This window comes from Pleurodeles waltl, chromosome 7, assembly GCF_031143425.1.
Source record: "Pleurodeles waltl isolate 20211129_DDA chromosome 7, aPleWal1.hap1.20221129, whole genome shotgun sequence".
Lineage (NCBI taxonomy): Eukaryota > Metazoa > Chordata > Amphibia > Caudata > Salamandridae > Pleurodeles > Pleurodeles waltl.
In genome coordinates this window covers 1336659829-1336676637 of record NC_090446.1, presented here as the reverse complement: position 1 = coordinate 1336676637, position 16809 = coordinate 1336659829, and the positions used below count along the sequence as shown (strand labels likewise).

Sequence of the window (16809 nt, the reverse complement as noted above, 5' to 3'; positions counted from 1 at the left end):
TCTGGTGTGAGTCTGGCACTCAGTGTGATTAGGAACCTGTGGCCATTTACAGGCAGCAAATTAAGATGAGTTTAGTGAGTACAGAAGAGCATTGGTTAAATGGCAGAACCTTTGTCTAATGCACTTTAGCTTAAGGCAAGAAAAAGCTCAGAAGCTAGAAATTACGGGTGCTTGAGTCATAACTGCGGCACTCAACCATCTCACATACGTTACAATCCTGTACGCTGTTTAATAATAATTATCCTTCAAAGTGTTATGTGGAGTAGTATCATTTGGGGCACAAACATGAGCTATTACATGACTAGATAGACGCTGGAGGCAGATGTCACTGCTGCCCAATCAGGCGCCACCGTCTATGCATATGTTTGTAAGTGTGCATGCTGAGCATTTCCAATGAGGGTGGGTCACAGGAACCTTAAAGCGACAGAGTGGAAAAACATACAGATTATATTCTCCAGATCACGTTTCCTGTGAATTATATATAAAAAGCAGGAAGCTTTGACATCCACCTTTACATTATAGTAGCCACGGGTTCCTTTAGCCAACCAAAATGCAGTTCCAAGTCTGTAATTGCTAAAGTTACATTTGTCAGCTATATCCCAGACATGCCTAGATGACCGTTTTGCAGGTGTTTTAATTTAGACATGACAGTTAATCACATTGTCGAAAGTGGTCCAAGGGAGAAGTTGCCAGTATGTTGGACGCTGTTACGAGTTGAACCCTGACCACCAGTTTGATGTAGGGTGGTAGAGGTTTAATGATTAAGGTTCCTTAGTTGGTCAGCGGTCGTTGCTGAGGTACCTGGAGATGATGTCCAGAAGTTGTGATGGTGGTTGGAATATTACATACTTAACGATCTAGGAGCAATTGTAATACTCTGTTTTCTGTTTTTAGGGCAGCGGTTAGCATCGACCCCTTTTATGAGATGCTGGCAGCTCGCAAAAAGCGGATATCGGTCAAGAAGAAGCAGCAGCTTCAACAGCAGCAGCAGGAACAGGCCTGAGGGCGCAAGCTCGGGTGACACAACAAATGACACTTCCGCCCATCTACCTGAAGCATCCTGCACTACCTTCTGTCCCTCCCAAAGCTAAAGACCATGACAGAGGAGAGACTTGAGACCGAGAGACTGTGGGTGGGGGATGACCGTCTCCCACCAGCCAATTGCAGCTACTCCCCCAAGCAGGGATTTTCATGCCACAGGAGGATGGGCTTCATGCGCCACTCACTATACATTTTTGACCACTAGGCTGTAAAGACCCACATTTTCAGTGTGGATATAGGAGTGGTTTTGGGTGTGATAATGGAATTAACTGGTGTTGGAAGAACTGAACCACCAACTGGACCACTACTTTTTTCCTATAGGTTATTCCCAAACTGACAGTTATTTACTTTGATGTAAAAAAATGCAGGAGATGGAAAAAACTGTGATATTAATTTGTGCCCCTCGAGGTGTGAATCTGACATTGTTCTAGTGAACCCTGCAATTCAGTGCAGTTCACTCTGTGTATTCCTTCTGCATGGAAATAATACCCATTTCCCAGCTAGCAGTTCTTCTAAAAGTCTCTACTGTTGCCACAGTGAGGGTGGTGGCTGGCAAGCATTATTCTTAGTTCCTCCTGGAGTTGAGGAACAATGGCCAATTCTCCCTAAAGATTACATCCTTTAAAGCTGGATTTGCTCTGTTCTTTCTTTTGCAGTGGCTTACAGGCGTACTAGAAAGACCCATCTTCTCAATGTAAAGCTGTGAAGATTGACAACATTGGAGTGCAAGAAACTTCAGAAGCACCAATTCAAGATTTCGTCACCTCTGTTGGATTGGTCATAGCTGCATGCACTCTAGGCATGATGAAGTAGTTGCCAAGCATCCTTGAGTCAGAATCGATTTTTCTATAACACCAGATATACCAATAAAAGAGAACCAAAAGCATCACTCACAAATAAAACAAACCAGTGAACATTGCAGATAAGTTGGGTAAATTGGCAGGCACATTCCCATTGTGAGAAATATAAGTTTGGTGTGTTTTACTTCTTTTTTTTTTTTCCTTTACTGAGAAGAATTTCATATTTAAGGGTCAAAATGTGGATATTCCACTTTAGTAGTTTAGGGGTAGAGTCACTTTACCTCTTTTAAACCTTTTCCCCTAAACTGAGATTCCAAACACACTCCTGAAACTAAGTGACTGTGCCGGACATTTGGGCAAACGTGTTTTCCTATTAGCTGCCCCAGTTAGAAGTGAATGTTATAAGCTGAGAGTCTTGTTTGACAGATAGATTTCAGAAGAATAGAGACATTCGAAGAATTGTTTGCTCTATCCAGATAAGGAGTTTTGTTTGTAAGCTGTGGCAGCACATTTATAGTGTAATTAACTCTTATTTATGTTCTATAGATATTTACTCTGATACCACCTAAAATGAAACTCTTTACTAAAAGGCAAGCCAATTTTATGTCTCTTTTATCAGCTAGAGTTGAACGTTTATGCACTGTATTGCTTATTGTGTTACACGGTTGATTCTGTTCCGTGTTGCTTTTATCAACCCAAAGCACAAACCATTCCTCTAGTTGTACACTGTTCAATTTCACATATTGCCTGAACCGGTTTACATGGGGCTTTGACCAGACCTAGGGGGCCAGAGTTTATCAAAAGAAAAATGGAGAGGAAGAGTGTGGCACTCGTCACATTAACTGCGTGTCTGCTTGCTGTCCTGAAACTCAGCTAGCAGCTTCTGCAGATCACAGTGGAGAACCCAATCTATTACATTTCAGATCTCGAGCAGTGGATTGGAGAAAGCTATGGCTCTTTAGCTTGGTGTTCTGTTGTCCTGGTACTTGCCTGTGCAACCTTCAAGGCTGTGGAGCATTAGCCTTTGTAACAACTGACACAGAAGATGGGAAGTAGAGGTGACATGGTCATGGTCGGTACATTTCATTGAGTGGGAGGACGCGTATCAAAATGGTCAGTTTCATTTTGTCTGCAAGGTCCCCTGAGCTCAGGGGTCACAGGCTAGTGGAGTCCATGGCCACTAGACGGGTATGTTTCATTTGTATTAGATAGTTGGTATACATTTGAAAAAAAAAGAGTAGTCTTGAGAAATAAAAGGCAGGTGTTTTACTTAACAGTAACCAAGTCATTTGAGCCGCTGCTGCACCAGCACCTAAGGACAATATATCAGAATTGTAATGGAGACATGAGTAATTTGAGCTGCTGGATTATCCAGGACACACAGATCACAACATCCATAACCAGCTTGCAAACACGTTTGTGATCCGTAGAACACAGTGTGCAGGCATTCCCATAAACCAGGGTTTATAAGGCCCATGGTTTGTAATCCCATCAGTTTGGAGAAAGACACTGATGGGTATGCCTGGTGTGTTCGCATCATCAGTTGACCGTTACCAAATGAGTTATTGGGTGTAGTGATAATATCTTGATCCTCAATAATTTATTGAAAATGGGCTTCTTGTTCTAAACTATGGGTCTGAATTTGGTTGTTGTAGCACTGACTGCACAATAGGAGAGTCTTGTTACAGGCTCTGCAAACATCTCCCATCCGCTCGCATTTCTTAGATTTGTTGCAGCAATAAGATCCTCTAATTTTAATATGCTTCGTAGAAAATGGAAGCAAACACACTCAAATATTACTTGATTAACCTTTTTTCTGCATGAGCAAACTTAAGGGGAAAAGGTCAAGGAGTTTAAAAAAAATAAGTGATCCGTTTGGACAAAGCTGCCTGTTTTCATAAATGCTTTCAGAATATTGAATCAGGTGCATGGCTGGTCAAAAACGACCCATCAGTAGATCCGTGGTAATATTTCTTTCAAAATGGCACTCGAAAAAATTCAGGCCGAAGTCCTTTTCCACAGTGTTACTTATTTTTATTCCTTATTAACACCTCCAATGGCTGGACAGTGTCACACTCTTAGAAATTAGGATCCTTCTCTGCTTTCATAGCAGGCTAGATCGGTCTGTGCCAAATGGTGCGGGTAGAGCACTCCTTTCTTCCTCCAGAAACACATCAGACTACTTATTATAAGAAATGCAACTGTGAACATACATACAAATATCTTCTTTCCACCTTGCATATTCCCGCTTCCCAAGTGAAGCAATTAGTATTGTTGGATTCCCTTTTTTGTAATTTCTCTTGTAATTCTTTCTTTTCTATTATTTAAATTAAATGTATGACAGTTTTGACTTAATAAAAATCTATATAAAACCCCATCATCCAAGGTTGTGGAGCTGGATTTCTTATGCATGTGGCCGTGTTGGTGTGTGGCTTATGAAGAACTTTCTGGAATGGAAAAGGATTGTGCTAGGCCACTTGTTGGTTAGTCAGTCTGAAATTGGCCTCAGTAGTGCATTGAACTTCCACTCGTTGCCAGCTGATAAGTTTAGCATTGCTCAGCTTTGTTGTAGTAGTCAAGGAACATGGACCAGAAGTTTGAAGGTCATAGACAGACAAATTTATTTGTATCTCATTATGTACCATCTCTAAATTGATTCTAAGCTATGTTGTAATAAAAACACTTTCAATTCACCAATGGACACAGGAGGCACCTGAGAGCTGTTGGTCTTTTCATATGCATCATAGGCAGAGTCCCATCATGACCGGTGTAGATGGGCCTTTTAATGTCTATAGCCAGTGTAAATTTTGAGTAAATGACCACTGTTGTCATCTTCTCATATGTTAATGTTATTTCAAATTTAATTGATTTTGAAGAGGTGTGTAGTCGCTTAGTTAGTACCCTATCCCTTTAACTTTTGCTGTGATTTTGTCTGAAGGTGACAAATGGTAACCAGTTAGAATCTACCTGCCTATTGGATTTGGTGGTGTTAGGTAGGTAACATGTCTCTCAGCTAAGGCACACATGGAGGAATTGCCATCCATTTGAATATGGTAGGTATAGTTGCCCAGGTTTAATGAATATTCAAGCACCAAAGTTTTAACTTTATTTTTCAATCTGGTAATACTTAACCTGAAATGTAACTGATGCTTTTGATATCTGTATTGTAGTGTGAATATTTTCTGGATTCACATGTTGTGCATTATTCCGCCATCTGATGGTTGGGTCCAGAATTGTCCACTATCTTTTAGTCCTTCTCTTTTAGATTTTTGTTTGTTGGTGGGCGCAGCTCCATTTTGTGTCCCCTGTGACATCATCTTTTTTCCTCCAGACGCTTTCACCTTTGTTTGCCATCTTCACATTCTTTTTTTCTGCTGTTGGGTCTGGAAGCCTACCAAATGATCTCCTATACGGAGAAGAAGTTTTGGATGGAAAAATTAGCAGAAATATCTGAAAAGTTCACCGGATTCATTTAGAATGCCGACTGAGAACTTCAAGAGGAAGATTAGGAGAAGGAAAGTTGAAGTTTAGGAGAACGTCTGAGAATGCCCAATCAGGGGGCTCCATGAAGGGCCTTGATGGAGAAAACACCTTTTCAGTTTTGCCAGAACTGTTATCACAAGTTCTCTCAAAAAGGTAAGCACCCATTCTTAACCTTTGTCTCCCCGTCGAACATGAGTGAAGACTGCAACGCCTGCTCAGCCCTCACTTCATAGATGCTGAGGGTAAGGGAATGACAGAGATGGGCAAATCAAAGTATGCAGAGCCAGCAGACGACACCATCCCTGAGGTATCTAGGCCTCACAGTGAGGATGAAAAAGCAGGGGAGAGATGTCTGACGCAGAGGTAAACAATTGAGGATCCGTCAATGAAAAAGAAATATGCGTTGCAGACATTGAAGGGGGCATTGGCGCCAAAACACTCGCCGACCACAGGTATGCCGCAAGATAAGAAGCCCCACGGATCCCTCGAGGGGCACCCCAGTGGAGGTAAGATTCCAGAAAAACCCAAGGCGTTGAATGACGTGCCAGAAAAGATGCTTCAATGTCAAAAAAAGAGACATAAAAGCAGAACACGAAGCTTGATGACTGTGGGAAAAAAAAAGTTTCTTTACTTGACATGAGAGCTCCATTTTGTATATGCTGTTGATTTCTCTAGGTATGGACTGCGTGCAGAACTGCACATTGCCCGCGGCTGCAGCTGCTCTGTATTAACGTTGGAACATGTTTTTCTCTGAAATATTTTTTGAAGCTTCACAGATGGCCTGTGGGCTGCTACCTCGCCTATTTTGAGATGTTTCAGTTGAGATATAATCTGTCTTGTTAGCTCGAGATGTTTCAGTTGAGATGTAATCTATATCCTGTTATCATAGTTTAAGCAAATGTGGGGACAGGTTTTGTACGTACATGGAACTAACGAAGCACCCACGTGGTGCCACGGTGGGGTGGAAAATACAGTATGAAGGTGATCAGGGAAAAGGGTTTTTGGTTGCTACTGCTTTGCATGAAGAGGCGAATGTGCTGTTGTGCTTGTAACCCGCTGCAGCGAATAAACTGATGCCACTGAAGACCAACTCTGACTCTTCATGTTCATTAGATAGATCGAGGTGATCGCTCCTACTGGAAGACACCTGGGAAACATTGGGTTCACCATAAATATGGAGGCCCTGCTGAGATCCTCATGGCAAGAAGTTCGACAGACTGGAAGCCTGTGACAGATGGAGGAGATTAGAGACTGTGGATCGTGGGGGACCCTGCCATAAGACAAGTTTCTTGCAGCTGCCATCGAACATCGCCAACATCCGTCTATCTGTAAAGAATTTCTTCCACTGCAAACCAGTAGGAGGTCAGATGGAATTGCGTCACACGAATATGAAGACCCAGCCCTGACTTGACCACACCACTTGACCGCAGTTAATTGGTGACACTGTTCTATGTCACTGGTACCTTTTGGGGTTTTGATGTTTGAGTATTTTTAGTTTTAGTATATTGATACGCGACTTTCTCATGACCACAATCCACTTTTAGGATAAGGATGAGCAAGTTGAAGAAATGCATTTCTAATTGTTGCTGTTTTGGGACTTCCAGTCTGGATGAGACAATACTGGTACCAGATGAGGGAATTCTGGCATGGCTTATGTTAAAAAAAAAGATATATGGTGCGTGCCCGACCCTCTGGGGGTCCATTGTGGCACAAGTATACAAAGAAAGGGAGGGATAGCCAATGGCCATTAAATGGATCTTGGGATGATGAGAAGTTTTATTTTCTCGAGCAAATGTTGAATAAACAAAGTACGAGGGGCTATATGGGATAGTTATCGTACATAAAGGAAGGAAGGAAGGAAGGTTAGAATAAAAGTAAGGAAGGAACGAATGGAAGAGCAGAATAGATCACCAGCCCAAATATTAATCAATTATTCTAATGAAACGAGAGAAGAACTATAGAAGAAGGAGACCGGGAGTTCAGGGTGACTACAACCAAAATGTACCCTTCTATACCTCAAAAGTCAAAGGAGGAGGAACACTTGTCACCCATTGACCCTTTATTGCAACACCTCCTTGACAATCCCCCTCCACCATACGCCCCTATTATACCTGATGCACCACTCAAATGTAGATGGGCAAGTTCACGACCTGCCTGGGGGCCAAAATATGTCGATGACAGTTTCTTCCCAGCCACCGCTAACATATATTGTTACCTCAACCCCTCCCTCACATTCCACGACCACCACCACCAGTAGTACTCCATCCTCCTCCACTACCACCAGTACTAAGCATAGCGTCCCATTAGGGACAAGTTGACGGATGTCCAGTTGGAAGTACTTCACGTTCCACCCTTTGTCATGAGAAAGACGATCCAGAAATAAAATTCCCTGCACTTAGATTTAGTCAGGAAGATTTGACCCCAGGCAGGACCACTAGGTTCAGCACACATAAATTTAATCTCCCGAACGTTGCCAAGAACTGGATGGATGAAAACAGGAAACTATCCATAGCAGATATATTACATCAATACAAGAATTGCAATGACATCTAACAGGGCACACTGCTCCGGTGTATGCATAAATTATTACGAGATAGACGTGGTTAAGCAGGCTCCCCGCAGACATACAGGTAGACGAATACAGTCTGTACAGGGATAAAAAAAAAAAGGGTTAGTGGAGAAATGTAATGCAGTGGAGCGTTGTTTAATTAATGCTCATGCTGTAAAGGAAATATGTTGTCCGCTCTCCATGCACGTACTTCATCTCCAGGTTGATGCAGGGGGGGGGGCGGGGATTCATTCGCCAGTATGTGCATACTCCTTGGCAACGTTCAGACCTCCTTAGTATTGGAAAAAATTTGCCTGCTTATAGGAAAAATACTACTTTGTTTTACGAGGAATTAGAAGCTGCCAGCAGGATGGTCATTATGACGTATATGAATGTAGACATTTTCTTTGGTACATTACTCCCACTCACTATTGGGCAGCAAATAAAGAAAGTAAATGATCGTAATGTTTTTGGAGCTACTTGGGCGGATTTAGAAGGGGATGGCGCTACACAACGGCCAGGCACCCTTGCCAGTGAACGTTTGCATGCCCTACCCGAGCGCATTATAGCCCACCTTCAGACCATAGTGCCTCGCACACATGTAGATTGGGACAAATTAGCCACCTGCAAATAGAAGGTAGATTAGGAAGTGGATTTTTTCCACCAGATTTGAAGATACATTCTGCTCCTTTAGTGGACAGGACATTAACATACAGACAAGGCAGCAAATGCGGACACATTTGTGTCTAATTTACAGAAGGATGTTTGTGATGCTATTAAAACAGAGTACATGGCCCACGAAAAGTCCGTCCAAATTGTTAGTTATGGCCACTTATTTTGAAAACATGTCTAAGGCTAGAAAGAAACATACGGATAAAAAATTGAAGGACTTAAAAATAAAAGCACTTATGGTGCAGACATTCCCCCAACAGTATCAATGTAATAACATGGGACAGAGAAGAAGAGGATGTGGAAGAGGGATTGGCTGGGGGCAACAAATGGCCCCGGGGCAACAGGGAAAGAACATTAGGGCCGAATGCTTGTGCCTATTGTACGAAGGAAGAACATTGGAAGGACGCTTGCCCAGAATTACAGGGCTCAGTGCAACAAGGTCAGAGAGGAAATGGATGGGGATACCAGACAGCGAATAAAGGGGGAATGGTCAGACAAGATTTTAATGCACACGCTGAGCTCCAACAGCCGCACCAAAATTACTTTGACAATTCCTACACGGTGGACGATTATGTTAACAATATGTCATAGGGATGCCCAAGAGAGGGTAATGGGAGAGTGGCCATACCTGTTGACCAGCGAGGACGTAATGTACCTGTGCATGTAGAAAATAGGTATCATCCATTCTTGTTAGACACTGGTGCCACACGAACTTCAGCAATGCGCAACGCTGTCCCTGGGGCGCCCCTCTCCGTGTCTATCAACATTTCGCTTGGGTTCGCAGGAACACCAGTACATAGCCCCATATCGAAGCCACTTGATATTACAGTAGGACCTTTTTCCATCCCACACCCTCTAGTCCTCAGTGAGTGGTGCCACGAGAATTTGCTTGTTTTAGATCTTAAGAAATTGCATGCTCACATATATTGTTCCCCAGACGGTATATATGTTAAGATAGCCTATCCCAAAACAGCGCGCAACTATTCAGTGTTATCCCTTCCAGACATACCTCAGAGCTTTATACTATAGACCCTTCCCTATGGGCCACAGACAAGGATGACGTTGGTACTGTTAAAATGGACCCCATTAAAATACGGGCGAGGGACAGTGCACCTTTACCTCGTATTCCCCAATATCAGTTTGCCCCAGAAGCAGAAGAAGGACTATTCCAAGTTGTTTAACACATGCTACACCAAGGAGTAGTTAAGGAAAGTTTTGGTACCCCTGCAATAGCCCTATACTCCCGTGGTGAAAAAGAGCAGCCGATGTCCCACCCGAATATCGATTGGTTATTGACTTGCGAGCCATTAATAAAATTGTAGTACCCCAGTTCCCCATTGTCCCCGATGTCACCACATTATTTAACATGATTCCACCCACAGCCAAACATTTTTCAGTTATTGATCTAAAGAACACCTTCTTCAGCATTCCCATTGACTATGAAAGCCAATATTTGTTCTTGTTTACCCTAACACACAAATGTTACAAATTTTGCAGAGCCCCTCAAGGTTATACAGAAAGTTTGTCAATTTGTTCACAGATTTTGAAGAATCCGTTAGATTCTCTGCACCTACCTGATGGCACAGTGCTATTCCAGTATATGGTTGACATACTGGTAGCAGGTGATACTCTTGACCAATGCAAAGAGTCTACATTACAGGTTCTGACACATTAGTCCACATTGGGTCACAAAGTGTCCCTCACCAAATTACAGTTCTGTCAACAGGAGGTGTCCTATTTTGGGCACCTCCTGTTGAAGGGGGGGGGGGGAGGGGTAGACAACTTGAACCACAGAGAATTTCAGCTGTTGGTGCCCTGCAGAGACCCCACACACAGAAAGAGGTGAGAGACTTTTTTGGGAATTACCTCATATTGCAGACAATGGATACCAAATTTCTCACTAGTAGCCAAGCCATTAGTAGCCGTCACTTTCAAGGATGTGCATGCACTCTCACAGTGGATGCAGGAATGCGATCAGGCTTTTGAACAATTGAAAAGGGCTGTATGCAATGCACTAGTATTGGCCACTCCAGACTTTCAGAAAGAGTTTACTCTTTTTGTACATGAACATGAAGGATCTAGTTCAGGTCTGCTAACACAGCTACATGGAGAGAAGAACAGACCATGTGCGTATTTCTCATCTTGGATCCGGTGGCCCGGGCATTGCCCCGATACCTAAGGGCAGTAGCTGCGGCTGCTGTCAACCAAAGAGAAGGGTATGTGTTGGGCCACCGATTGACAATAATAGTACCACATGCAGTAGATGTTTTATTAAATAAAACACAGACTCAACATCTGACCAATGCTAGACTGACTGGATATGAGTTAGTGTTGTTTGCACCCAATATCTCCATTAGAAGATGTAATGTCCTAAATCCAGACACTATGTTACCCCTCCCAGACTGAGACATTTCTGATGGACTCATTCATGACTGTATTATTACCACAGAGGAAGAGACAAAAGGAAGAGTTGACCTTATCGATCAGCCACTACAAGACTGGGAGGGGGAACTGTTCATGGATGGGCTTGTTTCAAATTGCCTAACAGAATGACTACTGCTGCTTATGCCATCACTACACTGTTAGAGACTAACAACATATCTCATAATTCTGCACAAGCAGCGGAATTGATAGCTCTAACAAGAGCGTGTGAACTGAGCCAGGTGTTGAGAGTAAACATCCATACGGATAGCCACTATGCTTTTGGGGTGGCACACTTTTGGAAAATTGTGGAAGGAAAGGGTTCATGACCTCACATGGAACAAAAATACAACATGGGCATCTAATTGTACGGTTATTGAATGCCTTGACGATACCCAGCAATGTTGCAGAGATAAATTGTTCGGCCCACAAGAAAATAGAGAATGATATGGGAAGGGGAAATGCCTATCAGATTGTGAAAGAGACAGCATAGAGTGAACAGACTTCTATTTATGTGACAGGGACAGCTAGATGGATTCCGGAAGTAGGCATGATGGATCAAACGATAAACTTTGTAAAGGATATTCAGGATGCAGCAGCACCAGATGAACTTGAGCGGTGGCATAGTAGCACCAGCGTGGATAAAGAAGGGTGTTGGGTGGATAAAACAAGGAAGAAAATGTGGATGTTACCAGACGCCTATGTAAATGCTATTTTTTCTTTACAAGGTATAGTGGACACACTAGACCAGGTCTGGTGCAACAATAATATTCCTAAATGTGCACAATCACATGTTGAAAGATGCATGATATGTCAGACATACAATGTGGGAAAGGACACCCTTGTTCCCAAAGGAAACTTTGCACCCCCAGACCTTCCGTTTGAGTTCTACAGATGGATTTTGTGGAGATTGAACAAGTAAGAAAGAAAAGGTACGTGCTGGTGGTGGTGTGCACTTTCATCAGATGGGTTGAGGCCTATCCGCTGACTGATTGCTCTGCTGCCAGTACGGCCAAGGTATTGAAGAAGGAATATTTTCCTAAGTATGGTTTGCCTCGAACAATTTGGAGTGACGACGGCAGCCATTTCACAGCTCAGGTGATGGACTTGGTCTGTAGGCATTTGCAAATAAAACAGAAATATCATTGTGCCTATCATCCACAAGCAGCAGGCTTAGTGGAACGCTATAATGGTGTCCTAAAGAGTTAATTGGCCAAAATATGTGCAGAAACAAAGTTAAAATGGCCAGATGCGCTCCCCATAGCGCTACTGTCCATTAGAAACACGCCACACTCTAGAACTAAGGTGTCGCCTTATGAAGTGATAATGGGACGAACAACCAAATTGTGGGGGGGGTGGGGGGGAGGGTGTCTAGGAAAAAAGTGTTCTCTGACATTGATTATCCATTGTTTTGGATTACTGTGTACAACTCACTGAACAATTGTGTTCTATTCATGAACAGGTCAAAGAGGAACTACCCAGGAGGCTGGGGGGGGGGGGGAGGGGGGGTTCAACCATTCCTTGCAGCCTGGGGACTGGATATTTGTGAAAAACTTCCAGAAAAAGTCCAGCCTTCAGCCCGGGTGAAAGGGACTGTTCCAGATCCTCCTAGTGACCCAGACAGCCCTGAAGTGTGACAGTAAATGGAACTGGATACACGCTTCACATGTGAAAAAGTGCTCTTTGCCTTACAATCAGTGGGTTGTTGACAACATACAGGACTCCGAAACTGAACACATCCCCTATGAGGTACCCTTTAGAGATGGAGAGGTGATCGTGAATGGGGAGATAAGGACTCCTGAGGAACACGCAGATAAGAGCACTTCTCCTTCTGAGTTGTTTGAGCCAGAGTTCAGTGGACCTAGATATTCTCTGAGAAGGAAAGTTTGTGTGACTTATAAAGAGGCTTAACAGAAAAAAACAGTCCTAGGAAGGACTGCACCCCTTGCCAGTGGTCAAGACCGCCAACGACCGTACCTGTACATAAGCTGACCAGTGAGGCTTGCAAACAAAGGACACTGGGGATTATTGTAAATAGTGCCCGATCGAGTAGATAGGGAAATGGCTAGGTATAACAATGTCCAGGAGGAGAAAAGGGGGATGAACAAGAAGAGGCGGGGTATTGTATTATTTACTGCATTACTTTCTGTGTGCTCAATTGCATTAGTGGGGTTTTTAATACTCGAATGGCACGTTCCCATGCATGAGATCCTACCCACAACCGCTCCCCCTCCAGAACATCACTTTATAACATTAGAACACCATAAGGAAGCCCACAGGGTTGATTATATGAATAATACTTTCATAAAAATGATGGGAGCGGTCCAGCAGATTTTCAACAAGTCCAATTGCTATGTTTGCTGATTCCTTTCCCACTCCACTGAGAGTAGCATGCCTTTTGGTACTCTTCCCCTCTTCTTTTAATGGTACATGCAGGATCAGTCAATTTATAGCAGGAATGGTGCTCCTTTTGAAGAAGTCCATAACGAAGGAGACCCTTGGGTTTCTCGATTTCCTATCAAAACTGAATAATACGTGTTGAACAGACAATGGGAGGAGGGTTAATTAACTGGAGGGCAAGGAATATGAAAGTTATAACAACTCCTACACCACATCATAGATAAAAAGAAGATTGCAGACTACGGTGATAGTGACTAGTGTAAAGACTCCCTCCCCCCCTCCCCTTTGTTTCTCCCGCCAGGGACAGAAATGGATAGGCCAAAGTAAATGTGGTACATCCGTACATCTAAATGTGTCAGCCCCTCATGAGTTTGCAGCGACACCAGTTACTGTGTTTGTGTGTGTGTGGGAAGAATGCCTTCATTCGTCTCCCACAAGGATGGTCCTGGCGCTTGCTACATAGCCTTTATGACACCCCCTGTTTATATTGCGCCTCCTAGCTCACAAAGATCCATCGATTGCAGAAAAGAGAAGTTGACCAAACTGACACTGGAGGGGAAGTGACTAGGGATTTCTTTCTGGGCCTGTTATTTCCTGTTGGAGCGGATCTTGCGAGTAGAGACATTAGGAGACTAACACGAGTGGTTGAAGCTGTCATAAACGAGACTGCAGGAGCATTAGCCAACATAACTATTGAGATGCAAGCCAATAGATTAATGACTCTTCAAAACAGAGTTGCATTAGACATGATATTAGCTGACCATGGTGGTGTATGCCACATAATTGGGTCTTCTTGCTGCATTTATGTACCAGATAATGCCCCCTCTGTCCAATTGGCAATAAATAAATTACATAGAATAGCTGAGGAAATACATCACAATACCGTAACTTGGACATTGTCGGGTGGTTCTGGGGTATCCTTAATACCTGGGTTTGGAAGATAGTGATAGGACTACTAATTATTGCTGGTATTGTACTAGGATGTTGCCTCTGTATCAATGGTCTGCCCGTCATTTGCACTGCATGTATGGGAGCTTGTCACCCACCTTCAGTTAACACACGTGCAGCAATGCTTTGCTTGCTCAAGAAGGAGTGTTTTATGAGATTTGTAAAATAGAAATTTAGACCCAAAATGTTCACCTCATGGCAAAAGGGCAGTTTGTGGAAAAAGAAGTTTCTTAACTTGACATGATGGCTCCATTTTGTATATGCTATTGATTTCTCTAAGTATGGACTACGTGCATAACTGCTCACTGCCTGCGGCTGCAGCTGCTCTGTTATAACGTTGGAACATGCTTTTCTCAGAAATATTTTTTTAAGCTTCACAGATGGCCTGGGGGCTGCTGCCTCGCCTATTTTGAGATGTTTCAGTTGAGATATAATTTATGTCTTGTTAGCTCAAGATGTTTCAGTTGATATGTAAACTATATCCTGTTAGTTTGAGACGTTTCAGTTGAGTTGTAATCTCTATCCTGTTATCATAGTTTAAGCAAATGCGGGGCAGGTTTTGTACGTACATGGAACTAACGAAGAACCCACGTGGTGCAAGGGTGGTGTGGAAAATACAGTATAAAGGTAATCAGGGAAAAAGGTTTTTGGTTGCTACTGCTTTGCATGAAGAGATGAATGTGCTCTTGTGCTTGTAACCCGTTGCAGAGAATAAACTGATGCCATTGAAGACCAACTCCGGCTCTTCGTATTCATTACATAGATCAAGGTGATCTCTCCTACTGGAAGACACCTGTTAGACATTAGGTTCTATACATGACCGATATGTCGTCAAAAGATTCTTCAACATACCAAAGGGAATCTCAAGTCTCAACCCCGAAGAACAGGTTGCCGAAGTTGAGAGGAAGCGAAAGAGACTGGGGGCCGAAATGTCCTTCCTTCTACAAAAGGAGTTCAACAAGAGGAAACTGCCAAAATGGAGGTCAAGGATTTACAACCCCCTTACTCCTGAACCTTAGGAAGAAGAAGAAAGAGCTCTTCTAGGAAGAAGAGGAGGGGGAACTGCCAGCGCGGTGTACCAGGGTTTGGAGGAAGCTGAATACATCTACATTCAATGGCAAAACCTCAAGACTCATTCACCTGAGGAGGGTTTCTTGAGTTATCCGTCGAGGCCTTTTTCTCTGAATGACATTGGAATGTATAACCAGGCCAGCAAACATGCAGCTGAAGATTTTGGGGTTGCAGCTGTGAGAGGAAACCCCATAATCATTTCTCCTGCTGGAAACACTATTGGGAGTCAGGCAAGGAGTCAGTTTTTACATATGCTTGACCAGCACTGGGAAGAAATGGGAGAACTCATGAAGCACCTCCCTGAGCAGTACCAAAAGAGAGTGCAGCACATCTAGCTGAAAGTAGCTAGAAGGTCGCCAACAACTGTTTAAAATTGGCATTGGATGTTACAGACACATGAAGTCGACAACTGACGAGGCGACATTCATGGCTAAGGATTTCAGGGTTTAAGCAGGAAGTCTAGGCCAGCATCTTAAAACACCCCCTTCAACGGGGAGCAGTTATTTGGGATGAAAGCCTTAATCAGTGGAAGAAAGACACCGAAAGAGCAAAGTCAATGGGTGCTCTTCAATTTCAGGGTAGCATGCCAAGGAGCACATTTGCACTAAGAAAACCTGTGTCATAAAGACTCATTACAGTAACAAGACTGCTGGATTTAGGCAGCAGCACTATGGGCGCGGGGAACTGAGGTGGTCATTATGAACATGGCGGTAAACACTGCCAGCAGTTGCGGAAACTACCGCCAACAGGCTGGCGGTCCTGACCGCCAAATAATGAACCGTATGAAAAACAAGTAGCGGTCCATCCACACACCGCCGTCTTTGTAGTTCTGACGAGGACGGAGGAGGCCATCCGCAGGCCAGCAGAAAGGACCTTCCCGCCCACCAAATAATGAAACACCGGACCGCCAGCAGTTCCGGGGCAGGAACCACATAAAAGGAAACACTCACCGGAGGCACAGAGAAAACGCGGACGCTGACATGGAGAAAGAGTTGGGAATATTGCCAGTTCTGCTCCTTGCCATATTCCGCCGTGACCGACGACTAAGACGACGACAGTAAGTACAGCAGCCTAGTACACGTAGGAAGAAAGAGCATAGTTAGACAATGCAACGCACTCCCAACACCACCCACCATCCCAAGCCAAACATACCTTAACCAAACCAGACACAAGCCAGCAAAGACCTGCACCAAAGTACACACATGTGCACACCACACCCCCACAGTGAAACGCTGAACAATATAACTACATTGTGCCAACAGCACTACTGGGCACTCAACTTTTTTGCAAAGTAAGAACCGTAATGTCCAAATAAGGCCATTGGCCAGTCCATTCTCAAATCACAGAAGGGCCAATATAGGCCCAACTTGACTTCCACATGTGCAAAGGGTACTCCGCTCGAAAGGGGCATCAGTGGGGCAGCCA

At 43.6% G+C, this 16809-nt stretch overlaps 1 protein-coding gene across 1 annotated transcript in view; it reads left to right on the top strand.

Moving 5' to 3' along the window:
* CYTH2 (cytohesin 2) overlaps window positions 1–4221 on the top strand; it is a 194748-nt gene extending 190527 nt beyond the window's left edge. The window contains exon 12 of the mRNA XM_069200692.1: window positions 895–4221. Coding sequence (XP_069056793.1) covers window positions 895–1003 — 109 coding nt within the window. The 3' untranslated portion in view covers window positions 1004–4221. The remainder of the gene's footprint in view (window positions 1–894) is intronic.
* The last annotated feature ends 12588 nt before the right edge of the window (window positions 4222–16809 follow it).